General features: G+C 39.5%; 2 protein-coding genes across 8 annotated transcripts; one reads left to right on the top strand and one right to left on the bottom strand.

The window, feature by feature from the left end:
• Positions 1–2,846: 2,846 nt before the first annotated feature.
• On the top strand, positions 2,847–14,458 carry TRMT10B (tRNA methyltransferase 10B). Of its 5 annotated transcripts, XM_008074135.2 has the most exons (8): positions 2,853–3,061; positions 3,527–3,635; positions 4,743–4,867; positions 6,762–6,914; positions 8,053–8,131; positions 8,833–8,900; positions 13,260–13,383; positions 13,975–14,458. In XM_008074135.2, the coding sequence occupies exons 1-8, from the start codon at positions 2,864–2,866 to the stop codon at positions 14,079–14,081; spliced, it is 963 nt and encodes a 320-aa protein (XP_008072326.2). In that variant the 5' UTR covers positions 2,853–2,863; the 3' UTR covers positions 14,082–14,458. The 5 variants fall into 5 exon arrangements, with proteins under 5 accessions (XP_008072330.1, XP_008072326.2, XP_008072328.2 ...); XM_008074139.2 differs by lacking the exon at positions 6,762–6,914 and having other exon boundaries at positions 2,847–3,061; positions 8,057–8,131; positions 13,260–13,394; positions 14,004–14,458; XM_008074136.1 differs by lacking the exon at positions 6,762–6,914 and having other exon boundaries at positions 2,876–3,061; positions 13,260–13,394; positions 14,004–14,458.
• Positions 11,048–20,947, bottom strand: EXOSC3 (exosome component 3). Of its 3 annotated transcripts, XM_021707044.1 has the most exons (5): positions 20,586–20,947; positions 19,721–19,870; positions 16,916–17,067; positions 16,081–16,304; positions 11,048–11,134 (listed from the first exon to the last, which is right to left on the bottom strand). In XM_021707044.1, the coding sequence occupies exons 1-4, from the start codon at positions 20,919–20,921 to the stop codon at positions 16,103–16,105; spliced, it is 840 nt and encodes a 279-aa protein (XP_021562719.1). In that variant the 5' UTR covers positions 20,922–20,947; the 3' UTR covers positions 11,048–11,134; positions 16,081–16,102. The 3 variants fall into 3 exon arrangements, with proteins under 3 accessions (XP_021562719.1, XP_008072331.1, XP_008072332.1); XM_008074140.1 differs by lacking the exon at positions 11,048–11,134 and having other exon boundaries at positions 15,849–16,304; XM_008074141.1 differs by lacking the exons at positions 11,048–11,134; positions 16,916–17,067 and having other exon boundaries at positions 15,849–16,304; positions 20,586–20,929.
• Positions 20,948–21,662: the final 715 nt, after the last annotated feature.

The raw sequence follows: 21,662 nt of genomic DNA, 5'->3' as shown, positions 1-21,662 counted from the left end.
GCACTTCAGTCTGGGCGACAGAGTGTGACTCCAACTCAAAAAAAAAGAAAAAGTGTAAGAAAACACTGGAAATGCTTTGAATATTGGTAACAACAGCCAGTATTTCATAAGTACTTGTTTTATATAAGGTAAATGAAATGTATCTAGTCCTTACAGCCATCCTGTGAGTTGGTTTTTCCCATCTCGTAGAGACAATCTATCCCAGAGTTAAATGTTCCGGCTATTGTTCTACCATTCACAAGTGGCAAAATGGGAAGTGTGATTGAATCCTTAGATTGTTATTTTTCCACTTAAAATTTGGTACAGTTTTAAGTATTTGATGGAGTACAAGGAAAAAAAAGCATTATGACCTCAACACCAGAAATGTTTTCTAAGCTTAAGTGTCAAAACACTGGAAAAGAAAATGTAATTCTAGGACACTAACCATCTCTACAGTGAATGGTATTTATGGAGTTATAATATAAATGCAGTTTATAGGTTTAGAAATTTTAGAAACGAGAATAGACAAAGCACAGAAGGCTTAATTGTAATGGTAGAACAAAATGTAAAACCTGCCTTGACCATGTAAAATTAAGGGCTCCACTTACCACAGTTGGAAAATTAAAGGGGGGAAAGATAGTAATTAAGCGTGTTTATATTTACAGCCTAACATAATGGGGACTCAGAAATACTATATAATGATGTTGAACAAGAAATAGAAGTATAAAAATATTCGTAAAAGTAATAAAGATGACTTCTGGTAATTGTCATGATAGGAATGGCTATTGTACTTATAAAACTGGACAGACTATATGAAGTTGTTTTCAGGTACTGAGCAATAGGCAGGACTAGGCTGTAAACTTTGAGAGAAAAACACACAAACTAAGCCCCATAGTTACCCTGGCATTCTGCCTAGGGCACTTTTCAAACCACTGCACAGTGACATCAAGCCCATACGGAGTGCTGCAGCATCCTTGCTTGGAGGAAACAGATTTTAATTTAGGGTCACTGAGATGACTGAAATTTGTGGAGCAGGGTATTGGCTAGGAGGGAGCTGTGTAGTTACAGAAATCTGCACAGGGGTCCCCAGGTGTTTGTGATGATGTGTAATATCCCGAACTCTCATACATTGGCTGGCAGGTGGTGCAAAATGGTCCAGTACTTTGGGAAACTGATGACAGTTTCTTATAAGTTAAATATACACCTATGACCCAGCAATTCTCTTAGTACTTAGCTAACAAGTGAAAACATGTCCACAAAAACACTTGTATGAGAATATTTTTAGCAGCTTTATTCATAATATTCTCAAGCTGGAAAAATCTCAAATGCCCATCAACAGGACAGTAATAAGTTGTGGTGTATTCATACAATGGACTGCTATTCATTCAACATGCAACAACTTGTATAAATCTTAAAAACATCATATTGGGGGGATGGAGTCAAGTTTTAAAGATCCATACTTTTTGAATCTGTTTGAAGTTTTACAATAGGTATAATTAATGTATGTTTACAGGAAACAACAGTGGCTGCCTGTGGCAGGTTGTAAGAATAGAATGGAAATTGATTTGGAAAGTAGAAAGGAAGTGAAACTTTGTGGAATGATGGTAATGTTCCATGTTAGGAGGGAGTGGTAACACAGGCCCTATGCATTGTCAAAACTCATTAAACTGGTATATATCCACACACACTTGTTCACTGAACTATACCCTTAAAATGTTTACAAGATAATATAAAGATCAAGATAGTTAACAAAGAGTTAATAGGTGAAGTGTTTATTTTTTCTGCCAGCTTTCTCAGATTGAAGATTTAAATGATTGAATTTTACTATTTCATAGGTAGTTAGTAAATTCAAATCACAAAATAATGATGTAAGCATATGATTTCAGGTTAAGGAGTTAATTACCAAAAGAACTAAAAATGGTTAAGAAGGTAGAAGGAGTAGGAGTGAGGATCATTACTTTTCATTATACTTTTTTTTTGCCATATACCTGAGTCATATTACATAGATTTACATTCTTAAAGATATATTTTTCTTAGAATTGTGGTAGTAACTGGACTTAGAGGACCAGCCATGGAAAATGGTCACCGCACCCTTGGTCTATGTCTCTTGACTGTAGACTAGAGCATTTCTAGCTCACATCTTTCTGATATTTTGAACGCCACTTTGCAATTATGATATCATTTGTTAGGTGTTCTATAACAGTGCTTGTCCATATTTTTCAACCTCAACACTCCTGAGGGATTATGCATTCTCACTGGTGACTGTGGCATTCTGCTACAGTAATACTCAACTGAGTTGGCGGAAGGAATACATAGTTTGAAAAAACTAATTCTCATACATCACCAATAACTTAGAAGAACCTGTGATTGTTTTCCTGCCACTCTACCATATATTTTGATTAGCTCATCATCCTCCTAGGATGTTTCTAGTACTGTACCTTACCTGTGCTAGGTGCTCAATAAATATTTGCTAAAGGAGTGATTTTGAAAATAAATTATTTCAAACAATGGGGAGGTGAGGTGGTTTTTGCAACCTCTACCCTCAAATCATAACAATGCATTTCAAAGTACACAGTAAATTGGTTACCTGTGTCAGTGCAGTAACCAGATAATCACTGATTGCCTGAAGATGTCAGGAGTTGTGCTTGTCCACTAAGTGTACTTGGCTTTCTTACTACTGAGCTGCTTCTCTGCAGAATTATTTCTCTGGAAGACACATGTTTTTTTCAGTTCAATAAATTTGGATCAGTATTTTACACACTTCTGAGCCTTCAGTCATACAGTAACACTATTTGTCACTTAGATATAGGGAAATACCTGTGTATGTGAACTAATGCAATAGTTCACATAATTGTGCCTTTTTCCTATCTAGCTGAAAGGACAGATGACTAAGCACATGGACTGTAAACTGGAAGAAAGTGCTCAAAAAACAGAGTCACCTGTGCTGCAGATGCAAGAAGGCGTCCTGGAGGACACAGGTGAAGATGGAATCTCTGAAAGCTTCCAGCTTCTGCAGATTGATATGGAATGTGAGCACCAGGAAAGGGAGACCCTGCCCACAGGCAGTGCAGCATGGTGCTCGGTGAGTGCAGTGAGTTGCCTGGCCATGGGGTTGACTGATGGAATGACCTAAGGGTGGATGTTTGTAATAAAAAGAAAGACTGGGAATGAGCTGTATGTATTGTAGTGACAAATTAATTTTTCTCTAATGGGTTTAAAGTTTTAGTTTCATTTGAGTAATAGGAAAAGGAAATAAAAATTCAAAAGGAATTTTTTATATACCTCAGAAGGGTCTGGAAATCTAAACTCTACTTGAGGCCCTGTCCCTAATGAACTTACTGTGACCTTGAGCAGGTTACATCTCTTTCTGGGCCTCTGTTTTCTCTAAATACGGTAGTCCAGTCTAGGTTTGTTTTTAAGACTAATATCCTTTTTTCCTCCTAACTTTATATGTAAATGAAAAAAATAAGTAACTGTTTCTAATGTTCATTTTCCTTTTTGGTGCTTATGAAGTTCTCAATCAATTTTGTTTTCTGGATAACATAAGAAAAATGTCCAAAGAAAACAGAGACACTGGGAAAAGATAGTTGCAGCAAAGAAGAGCAAAAGAAAGCAAGAAAAAGAAAGAAGAAAAGCCAATCATGCAGAAAATCCAGGTAACAATAAATGGAGATTGCTGGTCTAATTATAATTATTTTCTAGCAAACTGATGTCTTTATGTACCTAGGAGAATAGGAATTTTATTTAAGTAAAAAAAAAATCTGGGAGGTAGGACCCACTGTCCTATTTTCTTGGGAATCAAAACATCAAAGAAAGGAAAAATTAAGGCTTTTTTTTCAGTGTAAGTTGTCTAGTGAACATATGTGTTTATAAGCTCAGAGTAGAAGGAATGATACCAGCGACAGATAACGTTTATTTAGTGCTATGCTCTAGGTTCCATTCTAAGAATTCTACTTGGATTACCTCAATAGAGAGAAACTACTGTTATTTCCATTTTGTAGGTGAAGAGACTGAGTCTCAGAAAAAATTAAGTAACATAAGCTAATTCAGCTAATGAACAAACTGAACTTGTATTTAAACCCAGCTGTGTATTCCAGAGCCCATATTCCTCACCATTCTGCTATATGTAAACCTCCTGATGAATAGATACTTTGCACAACTATCAAGTTTCTCTTCGTTTTGTTTTTGTTTTTTTTGAGTTGGAATCTCACTCTGTCTCCCAAGCTGGAGTGCAGTGGCATGCTCGCTGATGGCGACTGCAGCCTTGACCTGCTGGGCTCAGGTGATCCTTCTGCCTCAGCCTTCCAAGTAGCTGGAACTACAGACACACGCCACCATGCCTGGCTGATTTTTTTGATTTATTATAGAGATGAGGCCTCGCCAAGTTGCCCACGCTGGTCTCGAACCCATGGGCTCAGGTAATCCTCTCGCCTCAGCCTCCCAAAGTGCTGGGATTATAGGTATGAGCCACTGCGCCTGGCTGGTTCTCTTTTTTTGAGTCAAGGTCTTACTCTGTTGCCCAGGCTAGAATGCAGTGGCACAATCATGGCTCACTGCAGCCTTGACTTCCTGGACTTAGGCAAGCCTTCTGCCTCAGCCTCCCAAGTAGCTTGGACTACAGGCTTGCATCACCATGCCCAGCTAATTTTTTGATAAGTTTCTTGTTATATGCAAAAAGTACTCACCTGGCGAGGGAGATTTGTTTTTTACAGAATATTTATTCCTCTGGTTTTCCACTTTTCTTTCTGGTATTTCTGCTCTAGGTATCTGCCCACAGCACAGCAAACGATTTCTGAGAGCTTTAACCAAAGAGAAACTCTTGGAAGCCAAACACTCAGGACCAAGACTGTGTATCGATTTGAGTATGACCCACCACATGTCAAAAAAGGTAGAACATCTACTAAGCCCAGAATTCCTGCTCGCATGGGGGAGGTCCAATTGCAGCTTTCATGAAGAATAAGGCCAACTCCAGCTTCTGTGATTCTTTAGTAAACTAGCACAATGTTTGATTTTCTACACTGGACTACTAAGTTCCCTTGGCTGTTGTAAAGAATCTGAAATCGAATCTTTTGGTTTAGTTTGCAAATTTTTACCCTGTCCTCTGTTTTGAGCCCAGTGCCTTTACCTCTATTCATGGTGTCCCTAGTCTGGGTGGAATCTTTCAGGTTCAGTTCCCCAGACACTAAATCTTTGGCCTTGTGCTGGGAAGAGGGATATTTGCCTTAGCATGTTGTGGGGAGGCTACCTGAGGAAGGTCATCTTGCAGTGTATGTGTTTTAATTGCTTCTCATTCACCCCATTGGTGAGGGAGGGATTCCCACCCGGGGGTTCTAGGAATGGCTAAATGCATGACACCTGACACTGGACAAATGCAGTTGACAGTAATTTATAAGTCTCATGTACTCACAGCCTAGAGGCAGAAGATAATGTATACCACACAAGGCCACTTGGGGATTGTAATGAAGAACAGAATGAACAACCAGGGGCTGTGAGAGGTGGGTTTGGTGGTATCAAGAAGATGAGGTGCTCCCTGGTTCCCAAAGGAGGATGTGATTGGTTTATAGGTTAATTCCTTAGGTTGGCAGGGAACCAAAACTCACGACTTAAGGATAAACAGGAACTATGCCTTGGACCCTTGATAAAAGGGTGTTTTTTTTAGCTGGGGCATCTTACCTATGGAAACAGAGTTGAGAAGGGAACTGCAGTTAGGCTATTTGAGGTCCTCTCTATCTCTCCAGAAGTCAAGGCAGCATATAATGTTGGGCCTCAATTTTAGGCCTCACATCACAGTATGTGAATTTTAAACAAATCTCTCTATTTTCAGATGTTTCTTTTTCTTTTTCTTTTTTTTTTGAGTTGGAGTCTCACTCTGTCGCCCAGACTGGAGTGCAGGCCACCACAGCCTCGACCTGCTGGGGCTCTGGCGATCCTTCTGCCTCAGCCTTCCAAGTAGCTGGAACTACAGGCACATGCTATCACACCCGGCTAAGTTTTTTGATTTATTGTAGAGATGAGGTCTCACCAAGTTGCCCAGGCGGGTCTCGAACCCACGGGCTCAGGCAATCCACTCACCTCAGCCTCCCAAGGCGTGGGATTACAGGCTGAGCCACCGAGCCCGGCTTCAGATGTTTCTTATATGTACTAGTGTTTGCGTGTTTTCCAATAAATTAGGAAAACTGTAGATCTGGGGTTCTTACATGAAACCTCTGACTCTAACCCTCTGAAAAGGTCAACCTAGAATTCTCTACTGTTTATATGAATTGAGATAATCAGATTGAATCAAACCTGAAGCTTTGTTTTCTGTACCAAACAAATCAGGCTAGTTTGTAAAACTATGTAAGAGCATTGTCTCTGAATCAGGGTGAAAAGTTAAAACTTCTAGCTCTATTGTTTCTCCTGGAGTTAAGAAGAAGGTGCCAAATTTATCTGATGGGCTAAAAATTTCTGTATAGTAATCTAAGCTCTTAAATAGTAAATATCACATGGTAAGATTTTAGATAAAAGCGAAAATAGCAATTTCATATATTATATTAAATATATAACTGCAATGGCCAGCAGGAAGGAGAATCTCGGTTTTTTTCACTAACTCACTATTTCTGGGCTGGTATCATTAACTTTTTCTTGTAAGATATGACACCATAGAGTGTAACACATGCACGTATGCCTGGTTAATGAGATTTTCTGGAGTAGTATTCAGTGGATTTAATGTGTAGCCATTTATTGAAAATGAGTTTAGAGTGAGTTGTGTATTTCTACCCTGAGTTGTCCTTATTTCTTTAAAGGAATTAAGTAGACTGGCTGGACAGATCCGAAGGTTATATGGTTCAAACAAAAAAGCTGACAGGCCATTTTGGATCTGCCTCACTGGGTTCACAACAGACAGTCCCCTGTATGAAGAGTGTTTGAGGATGAATGATGGATTTTCTAGTTATCTGGTAAGTCTGCCTTTGCATATTTTTTGGATTGTCCAAAAGTGATTGTGGAGTAATAATAAATTTTCTCTTCACTTTTTCATAGTTTGATGTAATGTGTATATAAATTATATGTTTTTACTATTGCAGTCTTTAAAAATTCAGAATCTCTCATTAGTTCTTACATTTAAAATTTTTTCTCTGACTGCACTGGCAAACTAATGTTACTGGTGTCTAGGACTATATTTTGTATCCTGTATATATTATGCTGTGTACTCCAGGAACAATTTTTGGAAAATGCTATGACTCCTTTCTTGTTCTTCATAGTGACAAATTAAGAAACATGAGTTTTGGAGGAAGAGCAAGAATCCTTTTAGAAGTAATGTGAATTTAAGATGAGTTTTAGGGAGTATTAAGTACTTTTTAATTATTTCTCTGGGATCTCATAAATGCAGTGATCAATACACAGGTGAGAATCCAGATCAGTTTCTAAGAGATGTTTCTAAAAATGCTCTATGTGTTTGCACTATGTAGCTAAGACTGAGCAGTTGTGGCCCTTACCAGGGAGGTCCACAGAAGTGATGAATGTGAAAGGTGCACTGTGTGGTACAGCACACCTGGTTGTTTTGCTGCTATTTTGTCTTAATAATCTTTCCTGTAGTGCAGCCATTTTCAGCTCTGTGCTTTTTTTTTTTTTTTAAATGATTTCTGTACATAAGCCAAACAGACCCTCTTACAGGGCCACATAGTTCCTTTGCCTTTGCTTTCCTGTCTTCTAGCCTTTCTTAGGTGATTCCCCTTGCTTTGAATTCTTCTCTTATGTGTCAGTCTCAGTTCTTTTAGAAACCCAACTCCAGCATTCACTTAACCAGAAGGTCATCCCTGGTATTGCTCTACTCTCTTGTCTGGAGTCCTGGGACATGCTCCCTGTACCATTGTTAGAACCCCATGTCTCTTCTATATCATTTCATAGGTTTGAACATTTGTGTCTTTCTACTTTCCCTCCTGACTCAGCACTTTCTGAGAAGACACTGTCAGACATGCAGCCCCTTGATATACCCAGAGCCATGCCTTATAGAGACTAGAAGCCTGGTAACTAGTTATTGAATTATGAGTTGCTTTAACCTAGTTCCTACTACATTGGACTCCTTGCATTTTCCAGCTAGACATAATGGAAGAAGACTGCTTTAGTTTATTTCCTCTGGAAACCCTTGTATACCTGACTCCTGACTCAGAACATGGTATGTACTTTGCTACATGGATTCGTGTAGCCCTTTGTTCATTATTTCCCATGGCAGAATGTATTAAAGCCACTCAAGGAGTATTCTCCCCCTGTCCAAAAAAAGGAGTGAACATGAGTTGCCCTCCTCTTATGGGAAAGTACCTCACTTTGTATATGTCCTACCAGGGTACATAGCTGTACAGATTTAGGTTTTCATCCTCATCTGGATCTCCGGTGCTGCCTAACAGTCCTTCCCAGTTTCCCTGGCCAGCTGCCCTATTCGTTCTTCTTGGATCAATGTTAGATATATATACATATATATAAAATGTATATAGATATAGATATTAGAAAAATATATACATTAGATTTTTCCTAAAAAGTTACCCATTTCACATATTTTCAGATGTATTTGTATTAAGTTGATACGGCATTTTCTTCAGATTATTTCACATTCTTCTGTAGTTTTAATTTTATTTCCTTTGTGAATCCAATGTTGATTTGGGTCTACTACCTTTCTTCTTGATTAGATATGCTAACAGTTTGTCTATTTTATTTGTCATTTCAGAGAATTAACTTTTGCCTTTGTTGAGCCAATGTGGCTTTTGTTTTCTGTTCATTAAGTTTCAACTTTTATTGTTACTTATTCTTTCCTTTTGCTTTCTTTGGTTTTAGAAATTATAAAACAGATTTGAACTCAGTAGCCTTCCTTTTTTTTATTAGCTCTTGAAGATGTTGATCTAAACAAAGTTTACATCCTTGGTGGACTTGTGGATGAAAGCATTCAAAAGGTAAGTACACATTTCAGTCCCAGCATCTGTATTTTGAAAAGTAGCGCTTACTTTTTAGAGGCATTTGCCCTGTTCTAATCTCATCCAGAGGGCCTAAGGACTCAGAGGCAACAGGAAGAAAGAGCCCATTTCCCCCAGGCTGGACCTTCTGCTTGTGAAATTCCCTATCACCTCATTAGCAATGACAACAGTCCTGAACCTGACAGAATCAAGAGTCAGAAATTGGAATGGGCACTGTTTGGTAGTTATATATACAGTCATTGTTGGGCCACTTTGTTCTCTCCTCTCCTCCGTTCTGCAAGAATAACTCTGATCTTGACTAAGTAAGCGTTGACTCAAAGTTCCTGCCAGCTGTTTGTCCTTTGAGAGAGAGTAGTTTGCTCCTTCTCAGCTGACCTCCCTCTTGACACAGTCTTATCCCAAAACCTCAGACTCATAGAATTGTCCAGATTTCTTTTGCTGGAATTTTACAGGAATAATTGGAGTATCAGTAGAGTTTTGAAGTATATTTATATTATACAAATATTTGTTGAGATAATTTTATTTGCTTATATTTCCTAAATAGACTATAACTAATATGTTAAATAATGATATGAGTTAAATGTGCAAAAGAGTAGTGAAAAATAAGCCTCTTTCCTACCTTTGTCCTCCACTCCCCTCCCCTGAGGCAACCACTGTTGAGTTTTCTTGTGTATCTTTCTTGATATACGAGAAGAACTAAAAAAACCTTGGAATTTATTTATAAAAATTGTATACTTATTCTTACATGTTTAAACTTCAGTCCCCTTCATAATACTCTCTGTTTGATGCAATACCCCTATCAAGACGCCTTTTCCACTGCTCAAGATAGTTTTTGAGCTCGTCAATTTTGATACCTTTTGGTGTTTCTGCCGCTTTTTTTTGCACCTCTTCCACGTTGGCAAAATTTTTCCCTTTGAAGGCTTTTTCATCTAGGGAAACAACAAAAAAAGTCACTTGGGGGGAGGTAGGGTGAACAGGGAGGGTAAGGCATGAGGATCATGCTGTTTGGGATCAAAAACTGCTGAATACTCAGTGTGGTGTGGGCAGGTATGTTGTCATGTTTGCCACAACTTGGGATATTTCTTCCGCAAATTGTGACGCAGCCTTCTCAAAACTTCAGATGAAAACTTTGGTTGACCATTTGACCCGGAGGAACAAATTCTGAGTATACTACAAGGGTCCTGCCCTCCAAAAAATTCTGAGTTTTCTTGGGTTCCTCCTTATAGCATATGAGCACACAAGTATGTATTTGTGGGTACATTTTATATATATGTGGATTTTTTTTCATATATTTATGAGATGCACACATATTTAACACAGATGATAGGTTAATTTAATTGCATTTATTTTAAAAACATTAATGTTCCATGACTCCAGAGTGAACATCTAAAAAATGAGTGGGATGGGGGGATCTTACAGAAGAATGCTAGCTAATAAATGAGGAATGCATAATAGAATTAGAAAATTATCATTTTGTCACTCCCAGTATAATAATTGATTCAGACAGTTGATTCAGAGGTTGTGGAGAAACTAGCTATTTACATGGTCTCAAAGTATCACACTACAGATAACAAAGACAAAAATATATTATTACAATGAAGTAGTCTAATGGTTACCATCTTAGCCAAACTTGATCAAACTTAACATCATCAGTGGAGGCACAGTCTGTACCTTGTGATGTGGTAGAATCTCACCTGTGACATATTCTTGCCAGAAAATATTTAAACTGAATTTAATCATGAGGAAGTAATTAGATTCAGAATATGGGACATTCTGCAAGACAACTGGACTGGACTTTTGAAAAGATTGATGTAACAGAAACTAAAATAGACAGAGGGAGTAATTGTAGATTTTAAAAGGTTTAAAAAAATAGCCAAATGCAGTACTTAAGTTCAATTGGATTCTGTATTGGGAGGAGAGCTTTATAAAAAATATTTTGGAGGCCAGGCACGGTGGCTCACACCTATAATCCCAGCACTTTGGGAGGCCGAGGTGAGAGGATTACCTGAACCCACGAGTTTGAGACCAGCCTGGGCAACTTGGCGAGACCTCATCTCTACAATAAATCAAAAAATTAGCCGGGCGTGGTGGCGTGTGCCTGTAGTTCCAGCTACTTGGAAGGCTAAGGTGGAAAGGTCACCTGAGCCCAGCAAAGCAAGGCTGTGGTGGCCATGAGTGTGCTACTGCACTCCAGCCTGGGCGACAGAGTGAGACTCCAACTCAAAAAAAAAAAAAAAAATTGGGGAGAAAAGTTGGGGAGATTTTTTACATAGGTTGTATTAAGTGAAACTATGGAATTATTGAAAAATTTCTTAGAATAGGAGAATTTCATTGTTCTTAGATGCATGCTTAAGTATGTAGTGGAGCATTATGATGTCTGTAGCTTACTTTCAAATGGTTCCACAAAATATGTATTTATATGCAGAAAGCAAAAAGCTAATTTTATAAAAAGTTAACTGGTGAATCTAGATGGTAGGAATGAATATTGATTGAATTATTCTTTGAACTTTTCTTAGGTTCAAAATACCTCAAAATAAAGAATTTAGAGGGAAGAAGTTAGCCTTATAACAGAGTACAGGGTCACTGCTTACCCTGTGAGCTCTCCTGCAGCAGGGTGACAGCCCCTTTTTTGAGGCAGTAAAGAGCAGAAGGTCAGTGAGCTAAAACTTAAACTGAAAAATAACTGGCACAGAGATTTGTCAGGTACATAGAACTTGTTGGTGTTATTGAAGAATTTGGCTTCTTCACAGAAATAAACTAAAAACATTTCTTCAAGAAGAGTCATTTTCTCTTAAAATGTGCAGAGAACAGAAACTAAAATGTAAGTATTCCAGGACAGCTTCCAAATATCCTGCTAACTTTGAATTCTGTACACTAGTTCAAAGTCATTATAAAGGAATAAGACTTTATAATAACAAGTATATGATACCTCATATATACAAAGAAGTGTTATCTTTTCACAGAAGTCCTTTGAGTAGCTGTACCCTTGTCCCATCTGAGTTGCATCACTTAAAACATTTTTGGAAGTACTCTCTTGGAATAAGGTCTCATGTGAGTCTGAGAGGCAGGTAATCCAGTGTCAGAACAGAAAGGCGCTAGGCCTGTTTCACACTGTTCCATTCGGTTAAACCACACTCAGGGTGGCCAGTCAGTTATGGGACCATAAATGAAAGAACATTGACTAGCTAGAACAAGTTCAGAAGAGCTTGCCCTGAATAATGGGACTTGAAGCTAAGTCATAATCAAAGAATTAAGAGAACTGAGATAGTGTGCAGACCAGAGGATTCACAGGGACATGATCACTGCCTTCAAGGAGCTGAGTGGTCATCTTGTGGAAGGGTGATTTTACTTGCGCAGTGTGGCCTTGGGATACTAGAACTAGATGAATAAGCCAAAGCCTCAGAGAAAACAGAAAACTTGGCTCAATATCAAGAAGAATTTTCTGTCAACCAGTACTGTTAAAGTTGGAATGAGTTGCCCCGGGATGTATTAGTTCCCTGTCACAAGAGTTGTCCATTGAGAGGCCACATGGCCACTTGGGAGAGAAGTCATAGAAGGTAGACAAACATTGGTTGAGTGACTAGAGTGGGATAGTTAACACTATGGAGACCCCTTCCAAACCTGAGCATGTTAATTACCTCAGTAATCTAAACCTTTCTCCTGAAACTTAGAAAGGTAGAAAATCTTTCCTGTGCTTCTTACAAAGTAATGAATATAATTTAAGTTTTGGTTCATGACTCAGGGACATCAGTTTCTGTACTCTGACTAAATGACCTCAAATTGTTGGACTTTTTGAGTTCTTGGACTTCTTTCTGCCTTTCCTTTAATTGGGCTATCTATTCTCATACCCTGTTGTAGAGCCACTTGTTACAATGGTGTACTTGTCTTGAATTCTCTCTTTTCTGACTTGCTGCTGCCATTTGGCAATGAGCTGGAAGTTCCTGACATCCAGAATTGGGTCTTACTGAGTTAGGGGCAGGAGTGTTCTCTGATCAGCTGCTTGGGCCTTCTGATACCGATTGTGGCTGTACATGTGCCTCTTTTGCTTATTTCCCTGTTGGTTGTAAGTGCTAGTGAGTGGAGGGCTGTGAGTAAGAGACCCCCCTACAAAAGGGAGATGTTGCCACATAAGCCCTTCCTTATTTGGAATAATTACTCTTCATTATCTGCAGTTTCCTCCAGTCTACCACAGGCTAATTTTACTGTGTTTATCCTTTATGATTACAGATCAAAATAGGAGGTAAGTAGGTATTCTCACAATTGGTTATGCATATTACAATGAGAAAATATTTGTGTATAATTTTTATAATAAGAAAAACTTTTAACTGTAACTTACAGAAGGTGACGTTGCAAAAGGCCTGGGAATACTCTGTCAGGACAGCCCGCTTACCAATCCAGGAATACATGGTCAAATGCCAGAATGGAAAAAACTATCATTCACAGATATTGGCCATCAATCAAGGTACAGCTCACGTGGCCCCCATCCAGCATGCATTAGTTCTGGTGCTGCTGCCTTGCACTGTAGTTAAGTGGCCCTTGAATAAGTCTCCTCTGTGACTAATGTGCTTAGACTTTATTGCATGCATTTTGTGCCAGGTATTCTGTTACAGTGAAGAGACATGAGAGGCATTCTTCATTTTCTTTCTCATCCCCAATTATGTTAAAGATAGATTAAACTATCCTCTTGACCTACAATGTCATGCCTTCAACACTGACCAATGAGTTTCTGTTCGTTCTTCAGGTTTTTCAGGAGGATCCTGCCTCATTCCCTCCCCATCCCAGGCCATGTCAGGGCCCTCCTTTGTGTTCCCACTTTACTGTGCTTCTCTGTGTTGCACATATGTCCATTCACAGGCTTTATCTCTCCGTGTAGGCTATGTCCTTGAAGGCCTGTGTCTTTGCCTCTCTCCCTCTAGGACCTAGTACAGTGTGCAATGCAGAATAAGACTGTTGAATGAAATACTCTAAAACATCCTTTTCTCTTCATTAGTCACTTACCAGTTCTTTTTTTTCCCCCTTTGTGGTCACTGTTTTCTGTTCACTTCTCTAACAGTGTTTGATATCCTGTCCACATACTTTGAGACTCACAACTGGCCTGAAGCCTTGAAGAAAGGAGTTTCCTCAGGAAAAGGCTACGTTCTTTGGAACTTGGTGGAATGACAGGCAGCCAAAGATTGCAGCTCCTGAAGTGAAGGACTCGAGGTGCCTTGACCAAAGAGCAGGGCAGAGGGTGGCAGTGGTACACACTGGCCTTTACTTGACATCTTCTTGGATCTTCACAATAAGCTACTAGTGACAGGGACCACATTTTATGCTCTATAGTGCCTGGCTCACAGGAAGTGCCCAGATAAATTTTTTTAAAGTTTACATAATAAGTAATTAGTCCCAGAACCTATGGCTTTGGATGTGTTAATTCAACTTTTGTATATCTGTCTCTGTTTGTGAAAGACCAACTCTTTGGAGATTGTTTAACTAATTAGCTATTATTATACCAAGAGTTTAATTTTACTAAACTGGCATCATAAAAAGGTATGACTTTCTCAGCCTTCTCTGATCATGCTCATTCTTTCCTATCTCAATATGCTGTACATAAGCTTTGTGGTCAGTCTGTCCTGACCTATCCCTATTCTGTGTCCCCATGGCAACTTTTTCCCTCTTGTGGCTCTTTCTCTCCCTTGCTCTGAGTATGGATTCTTTCTTCCTAATGGTAGGATCCTAACAGGACAATTTAGGTGAAACTCTTTGCATCCTAAGACTTATACAGACTAGATTATTTATATATCTTCACTTCATATATCTGTAACTAACAGATAAAATTGTAAAGCAAAACGGTATTAATAAAGTCTAACTTGAATATAGCCAGAAAATGTTACATTCTGGCCCATGAGCATGTTAAGGTAGCCTACCTCTTACTATACAAATCTCCTATTTCTCGTATCCTAGTTTGATATATGTTTCAATTACTCTTGCCAGTTTGGATTAGTTAATTTGCTAGTTAAGCTGGCAGCTAAGTCAAAAAATGTATCCTTTTTATTATTTAAAAACTGGCCAGTCCTCAGAAAACATCTTTAGGGGTACACAATGCTTTTGGCCCTATTGAGTTCTGTAATCTTTCTTCTAAAAGGGAGAACTTTCTATGGATAGTCTTCAGGGAATCAGTTCTCTCTTATATAATTCTCAAAGAGGTCCAGAACCACTGATCTGGATCATCTGCTAGTCTTCGTTTTATCTATAAAGGTTTTGCTTAATATACAAAGTAGCATGGAAGAATTTTCTTTCCAACTTTATTACTTACCTCTCCTGTTTATCCAGAACCTGAGCAGGTCGTTTTTTGTTTAGCCTTTCGGAAATGATTTTACCAAAATAAGATTTGGCCAGATTTGGATTCAGAAATCATGTTATTTTGTATTTAAAAAAAAAAAAAGAAAGAACTTTTTCAACATATCCTATAACATGAAAATGAAATATGCAACAACTAATTTTTTAATAAATTATGAAAGAAATTTATATGCTATTTGGACAAAGAATATTACAAAGCAACATATAACATATCCTATAATTCCAATCTGAAAAACATACATGCACATCGAGAATGTAGGCCAAGTTCAATTTTGTGCTTCAGTTTCTTCAACTATAAGTGTCTTTTGCAGTTACGAATGAATTAATCCATGCAAAACACTCAGAACAATACTTGGTATATGATAAACACATGATAATTGTTAACTCTTATATACACTGAATAATGGGGATTATGGATGGCTTTTGTTTGCTGCTTTATGCTTTTTATGTAGTCTACATTTCCTTTGGTGAACATGTTTTGCTATTATAATCAGAAAATAATTATTTTAGGGCTGGCTTCCAGTTCATTATGGAAGCTGCAGTCTAGCAAAACTAAGGAAGTTAACGCCAAATAAATAAACCATAGTATCAACTTTTTAGTAAACTTTATTGTACAGAACAAAAAAAAAAATTGTAATTTTGTTTTGACTTTCCCACAAGAGCATGGGTGAAAACCAGTAACTTACATATAAAAATATTTAACTTAGGAATCTGAGACATTATGTACATTCATACCTTGTCTTCTGAAGATTTAATAGGGAGAAGTTCACCTGAAAAAGGTTTTCCCCCAGGAAACCCATAGTTTCTTGGCTCAACTGACCCATTTAAAAAGTCCACATGTATCAACTTTCTGCCAACCTGGCAAAGATTTGTTTTCTTTGATCTGATGTCATGTGCTCACAAGCTTCTAAAACGTTTGCCAAAATTAAAGTCTGCTGAATGGTTTTTGCCTTAACCCATATTCTTCCATTCATTCCAAATACTATCTCCAGTGGATACAGTTTTCCTACTTCCTGTATGATTTCACAGTCTGGAGCTAAAAGCCTGGTGGGAAGACGAAAGAAAATAAAATTTAATGAAGTGGTAAAGGTGTGTCCTGACTCTTAGAAGGAAATTGCTTTTCTGGGTAGTTCTCTATCTTTTCAAGAACATGACACACAACGATATTCACTGCCTCTTTTCATCCAAAAAGCTTTGTACTTTTCAAAGATAAACCAGAAGTCACAAAGGTAGATTATGCCACACAAAGAAACTCCCTCTTTGCGAAAAATGTATAAAATTTTTCTAGATTGTCAGAGCACTTTTTTTTTCGGAGTCTCATTCTGTCACCCAGGCTGGAGTGCAGTGGCAAGCTCACAGCCACTGCAGCCTCGACCTGCTGGGCTCAGGCAATCCTTCTGCCTCAGCCTTCCAAGTAGCTGGAACCACAGGTGCACAACACCACGCCCTGCTAATTTTTTGATTTATTGTAGAGACAATTACATTACATTTAGATATAAGTAAGTTCATGAGTTTACCAGTGTGTTAAGGAGGATATTGATTTTTAACCTTGAGAAATTCAGATGTTGTTTACCAAACCCAAATCCCAAAGATAAGCTTTCCAAGAAAGTATAGTTTAAATTAAAGAAGACAGGCAAGCCAGCATCAGAACTTACTTTCTAATTAAGCCCAAAGTCACTTTAAAAAGCAGACCATCTTGTCCAATCACACCCATTCCATTGGCTCGTCCACAGCTGTCAATACAGACCATCTCTGGTTCCATATCTTTATTAGCAACCACAAACTGGCCATAAATGAGATCTCCAACCTACAACGATATTAAAAACTAGCTCATTTCCTCTCAGCAAACCATTCTACAGATGTTGCTATTGGCTCTTACACACAGGCAGCAATGCCAACCACCTATAGTTTTGTGACTTACACTGTAGAATTCCTAGTCACTCTGGAGTCTTGAAGGAAGACAAAATTAACCCTTTGCACTTGGATGTTCCCACTCAGTTAACATAAAAAGACTGCTGGTGATTACATAGGATAAACTTAGGCAAGTGTAAGTTTTTCAAAAATGTATGTTTCCTTGAAGTTTTCCAGTCAAAAACAATAAAAAACCTATTTCCTTTTTGAAAATTGTCAAATTTCTGATTGATGAGTTGAGAGAAGTGGTTTTCAGGAATCAAGAATGTGTCCTTCCACATCATCTTCGAACAACATACTGGACAATAAATTGCATATTAATGTGGGAGGAAAATGAGACTGCACTGCCTGCTGAAATAGAAAAACACCAGGTGGAAGATGTCAAACAAACTACTCTGCACATATATCAATTAAACTGCAATGCATGTTGGTGACTGTTTCACATTTTACCACACGTTAGAAAAGTATAAGATAGCCAGGCGTGGTGGCTCATGCCTGTAATCCTAGCACTTGGGATGTGGAGGTGAGAGGATTGCCTGGGCCCACGGGTTCGAGATCGGCCTGGGCAACATGGCGAGGCCTCATCTCTACAATAAATCAAAAAATTAGCTGGGCATGGTAGCACATGCCTATAGTTCCAGCTACTTGGAAGGCTGAAGTGGAAGGATCACCTGAACCCAGCAGGTCAAGGCTGCAGTAGACGTGAGTGTGCCACTGTACTCCAGCTTAGGCGACAGAATAAGACTCAGACTCAAAAAAAGAAAATAAAAACATAAGCTTGTAATTTTTTTCTCATAAGTTCTTCAGTTTTCTCATAAGTTCTCCAAAATTCCATTATAAGCTAAGTAACATTACAATAAAATAATGGTTCCAATGCTATACTATTTAATATTAAGTGATTCCTTTTTCACTTTTTTGTAAAAAAAAAAGTGTGACTGAGTTGCTGGTAGGTGACCTACGAGATGTCACTGAGTGCAAAGGATTAACATATACCCTCCCCTTTCACCAACCAGGAAATCCCCAGACCAGGAGCCATTTCAAGGCCAGAGAACATCTTGTAGAACTGTACTGCCCAACATGGTAGGTAGTCAGTACCCACATGTAGTTATTTAAACTTACTTAAAGTCATATATTTAAAATTAAGTTCATTATTTACACTGCCACATTTCAAGTGCTTATAAGTGAGTGGCTACCATACTAGTCAGTACAGACATAAAATAGCATCACTGTAGAAAGTTCTATTAGCACTACAATTATAGATTTATAGACAGAGGAAGGAACTCCTGGCATACAAATTATTCAAAGCAAAACGGAATAATGGTAATTCACCGATACTTCTCCATGCAAGATTTACTTTAAAACTTCACAGAGCTGAACTTCAAAATTATGAAACCGAGGAAATGGAGACTGAACTTGTTCTGGTCACTTAACAAAACATTAAGTACCTACTGTTTGCTGGTGACTATAGGAACTAGAAAGGAATAAAACATTCTCTGCCTTTCAGAAGCAGTTGGTCTTGAAGGACGGCAGGGATGTACATATAAACAAACTTCATTCAAGCTAAATCCAGTAAGTGCTGGAGCAAAGATACAAGTGACGACTAGGGATGGCTTTACAGAGCTGGTCATGTTTAGCCTGGGTTGCAAAGGCTGAGCATGTGTTCCCCAGGTTGAGAGGGAAAAGTGTAATCAAGGCATAAACAAAGCTACAAGGGCAGGAAACTGAATTCAGTGGTGTTCAGGGTGTGGTTCAAGCATGGCTGTATGAATGAAATCATTATAGATAAGGGAAAATCCCTGGAGTCTAAGGAAGTGTACAGGGATTCTGTAAGCTTCAAAGTTTGTTTTTTGTTTTTTTTTTTTTTGAGACAGGGAGTGTTTGAAAATGTCAGCTCTCACAAAAGTGTGGAAGCAGGGATTAATGGGGAGGTGACTGAGCCCAGTCAAAAGGGAGCCAAAGCCTAAACCTGCAAAGTGGAGATAAAGGAGTGGATATGCAAAAGATCAGAGACAGAATCAAATAGGATGAAAGGAGGCTTAAGCAACTAAAATCACATGAGAAGTGAATGAGAAGGGGCAAAGAACTACCAAACTTCTGGCTTGGGTGAATAAAGTGTAATTATGCTACCTGAAAAACCCAAAGTGAAAATCTGAGCTAACAAGATTACTCCTCCGTCAAGTCCAAGGACCTACAACCAGGATGGATGGGTAGCTAATAATATCAACTTGCACCACTTGTTTTCCCTCTCCAAGCTATGGCTAACTTCTTTGCCCAGTGGATATATAGACACAACACAGAAAAGAGGTAACAGTGATAAACTTTCAACTCAGTAGAAACAAAACATTCCAAAGACGATTGTAACAAATGTAAAATAAGCTCTGGTCCTGAAGTTGGAGAATCAGAAGAAACTCTTTGGACCTAGGACAATTACACAGATACTGGGAGATCTGGGTCATGCATTGGAGACAATTTAGGTAGCCTTTTGGATGTGTGAGTGTTGTGGGGAATGAATGTTTATCTTACTTTTAAAACCAGACTCCCATTATTACCTGCACATTTGGTCTGTTTCTTTTAGTTGCACCTTCAAATGCCAAGTAAGACAAAGAAGCTGGCTCACTCCCTCCGATATCAATTTTGAATATATCTCCAGATTTAGCTGTCACTATCCCAATCACATGGTCTCCTTTCACTGGAACATACTACCAAAGAAAACAGAATGAGGAACAGCCATGAGTGACAAGATATATCATGGGAAAATAACTTCGGCAAGTCTTTTACTGTCATTAAGGAGGTATTTAGCGAATATTTTGAAATTCAAGTTTACAAATTAATACAAATCTTACAAGAAATTGATCATATGCCACTTCTAATGAAAGAAAATAATAAACTCGCTGGTTTGCAGCGTCTAACAGTCCTGTTAATTTGAGCCAGTATCCCATACCTCTGCAGCATCCTTATCAGTAAGTCCACAGCTTCTGTGTATAAACCCAGTGTCACAGGGATCCTTACAACTAAGGAAACACATTCCATTGTTGGGCAGTTTTTTCCTATATGAAAGTCCTTACCTGTTCTAAGAAAAATGTAACTCCCTGTGACATCCACTCGCTGAGCCTGGTTCTGCCTTTTCAGATTCTCAAGGGCAAGCCTACCGCTCCCTGAACACTGGGGTTTTGAAAAGACAACCACCATGACTCGCGATCCCCAGACGCCTTTCTCTCTGGGTCGCCCTTCTCAGGCTGTGTTCCTATTGTTCACGGTCCCCCTAAAGATACAGAAGTGGGCACGAAACTACGGTGGCTCTAAGGCAGCCTTAACAAATGAGAGCTCCAGGGCTTCATCCCTGCCTTCTCGCGCTCTTCGTGCGCGAAGCTATTACTCTCCCGGCTGCATCACCCTTCCGGAGTCCCAGCTCACCCGCTTCTGCTGCGAGTCCACCCAGTAAACACCGCCGCCGCTGCCACTGCCCGGCTCCTTGTAGCGGAGACGACCGCACTTGGTGACCAGCAGGCGGTCCCCACAGCGCCGCAAGCCTGGGCCGCACACCACGCGCACCCGCGACCGCGCTCCCGCATTCAGGCGCAACAGTTTCTCCCCTGCACCACCAGGGACGTCTGCGTCCTCCTGCTCTGGCAGCAGCAGCTCCTCACCCGGGAGCACCACCTGATCCAATACTGTGCGCGCCGCCCGCGCCCTGCCGCCCCCGAGAGATTCGGCAGCCACACTGGCGGCCTCCGCCATCACGGGTGCCATCAAACACCGCTTCCGGCATCCGGCTTCCGCTTTCAGCTCCGCGTCCAATCACCAGCCATCCCAGGGCTTTCCGTTTCCTGTAACAGAAGTCCGTTGGACTCGGACCTAAGTGTGTGAAGTCTAATCGTTACTAGTTCATAGGGTCCCTCTCAAGGTGGCTGTGAGAGCGTCGCTAACAGGCCAACTATCTTGCAGTCTGTCCGCGGGTTGGTATAGGAAACGTGCGGCTTTAGTACGTCGAAGAGCCTCAACTTACAGTGCCCCGGGTCGCATGTCCTGTGATCGGCCGCACCGTGGGATACAAGACGCCTCCACAGAGTGTGCCGTGGGTTCCCTGGGAGCTAAGAGAGAGACTTCTGAAATTGGACTCAGAGGCCCTCCCTTCCGACTCTGTCCTCAGCAGAGTATCTGGCCTATAAACAGGGAAAGCGTTTTTCAAAATAAAACCTTGGTTGTTAGAGAAGATATTTGTTCGCATTTGGAAAACAGCAAAAGAAGAAACTAAACATAACGTTTTAGTCTTGCTCGTTTGTCTCCCTTGCTACGCTGTCAGCTGTAGTTCTGAGATAGCCCAAGGTCTGGCACAAACTAAGTAATAACCTGATGAATGAACGAACGGAACACTTTGATGTGTATTTCTCCCTAAACTTCCCCCCCACCCCCCGCAAGCATACACATCATATGCACATTTTCACATGCCTGAGCTCTCCACACATGACCTGGGAAAATCAATAACTCAAT

This window comes from Carlito syrichta, unplaced genomic scaffold (assembly GCF_000164805.1).
Source record: "Carlito syrichta isolate Samal-C Ts95f unplaced genomic scaffold, Tarsius_syrichta-2.0.1 Scaffold316346, whole genome shotgun sequence".
In the NCBI taxonomy this organism is placed as follows: domain Eukaryota; kingdom Metazoa; phylum Chordata; class Mammalia; order Primates; family Tarsiidae; genus Carlito; species Carlito syrichta.
Note: the sequence above shows the minus strand (reverse complement) of the source record. Positions and strands in the feature narration are given on the sequence as shown.

Coding starts and splice junctions, on each gene's coding strand:
- TRMT10B (XM_008074135.2), top strand. CDS start 2,864: ATGACTAAGCACATGGACTGTAAACTGGAAGAAAGTGCTCAAAAAACA. Junction 3,636..4,742: donor CAATCATGCAGAAAATCCAG/GTAACAATAAAT, acceptor TTTCTGCTCTAG/GTATCTGCCCACAGCACAGC. Junction 4,868..6,761: donor CCCACCACATGTCAAAAAAG/GTAGAACATCTA, acceptor ATTTCTTTAAAG/GAATTAAGTAGACTGGCTGG.
- EXOSC3 (XM_021707044.1), bottom strand. CDS start 20,921: ATGGCACCCGTGATGGCGGAGGCCGCCAGTGTGGCTGCCGAATCTCTC. Junction 19,871..20,585: donor TGGACTCGCAGCAGAAGCGG/GTGAGCTGGGAC, acceptor TTTCTTTGGTAG/TATGTTCCAGTGAAAGGAGA. Junction 17,068..19,720: donor GAAACAGACCAAATGTGCAG/GTAATAATGGGA, acceptor ATATCGTTGTAG/GTTGGAGATCTCATTTATGG.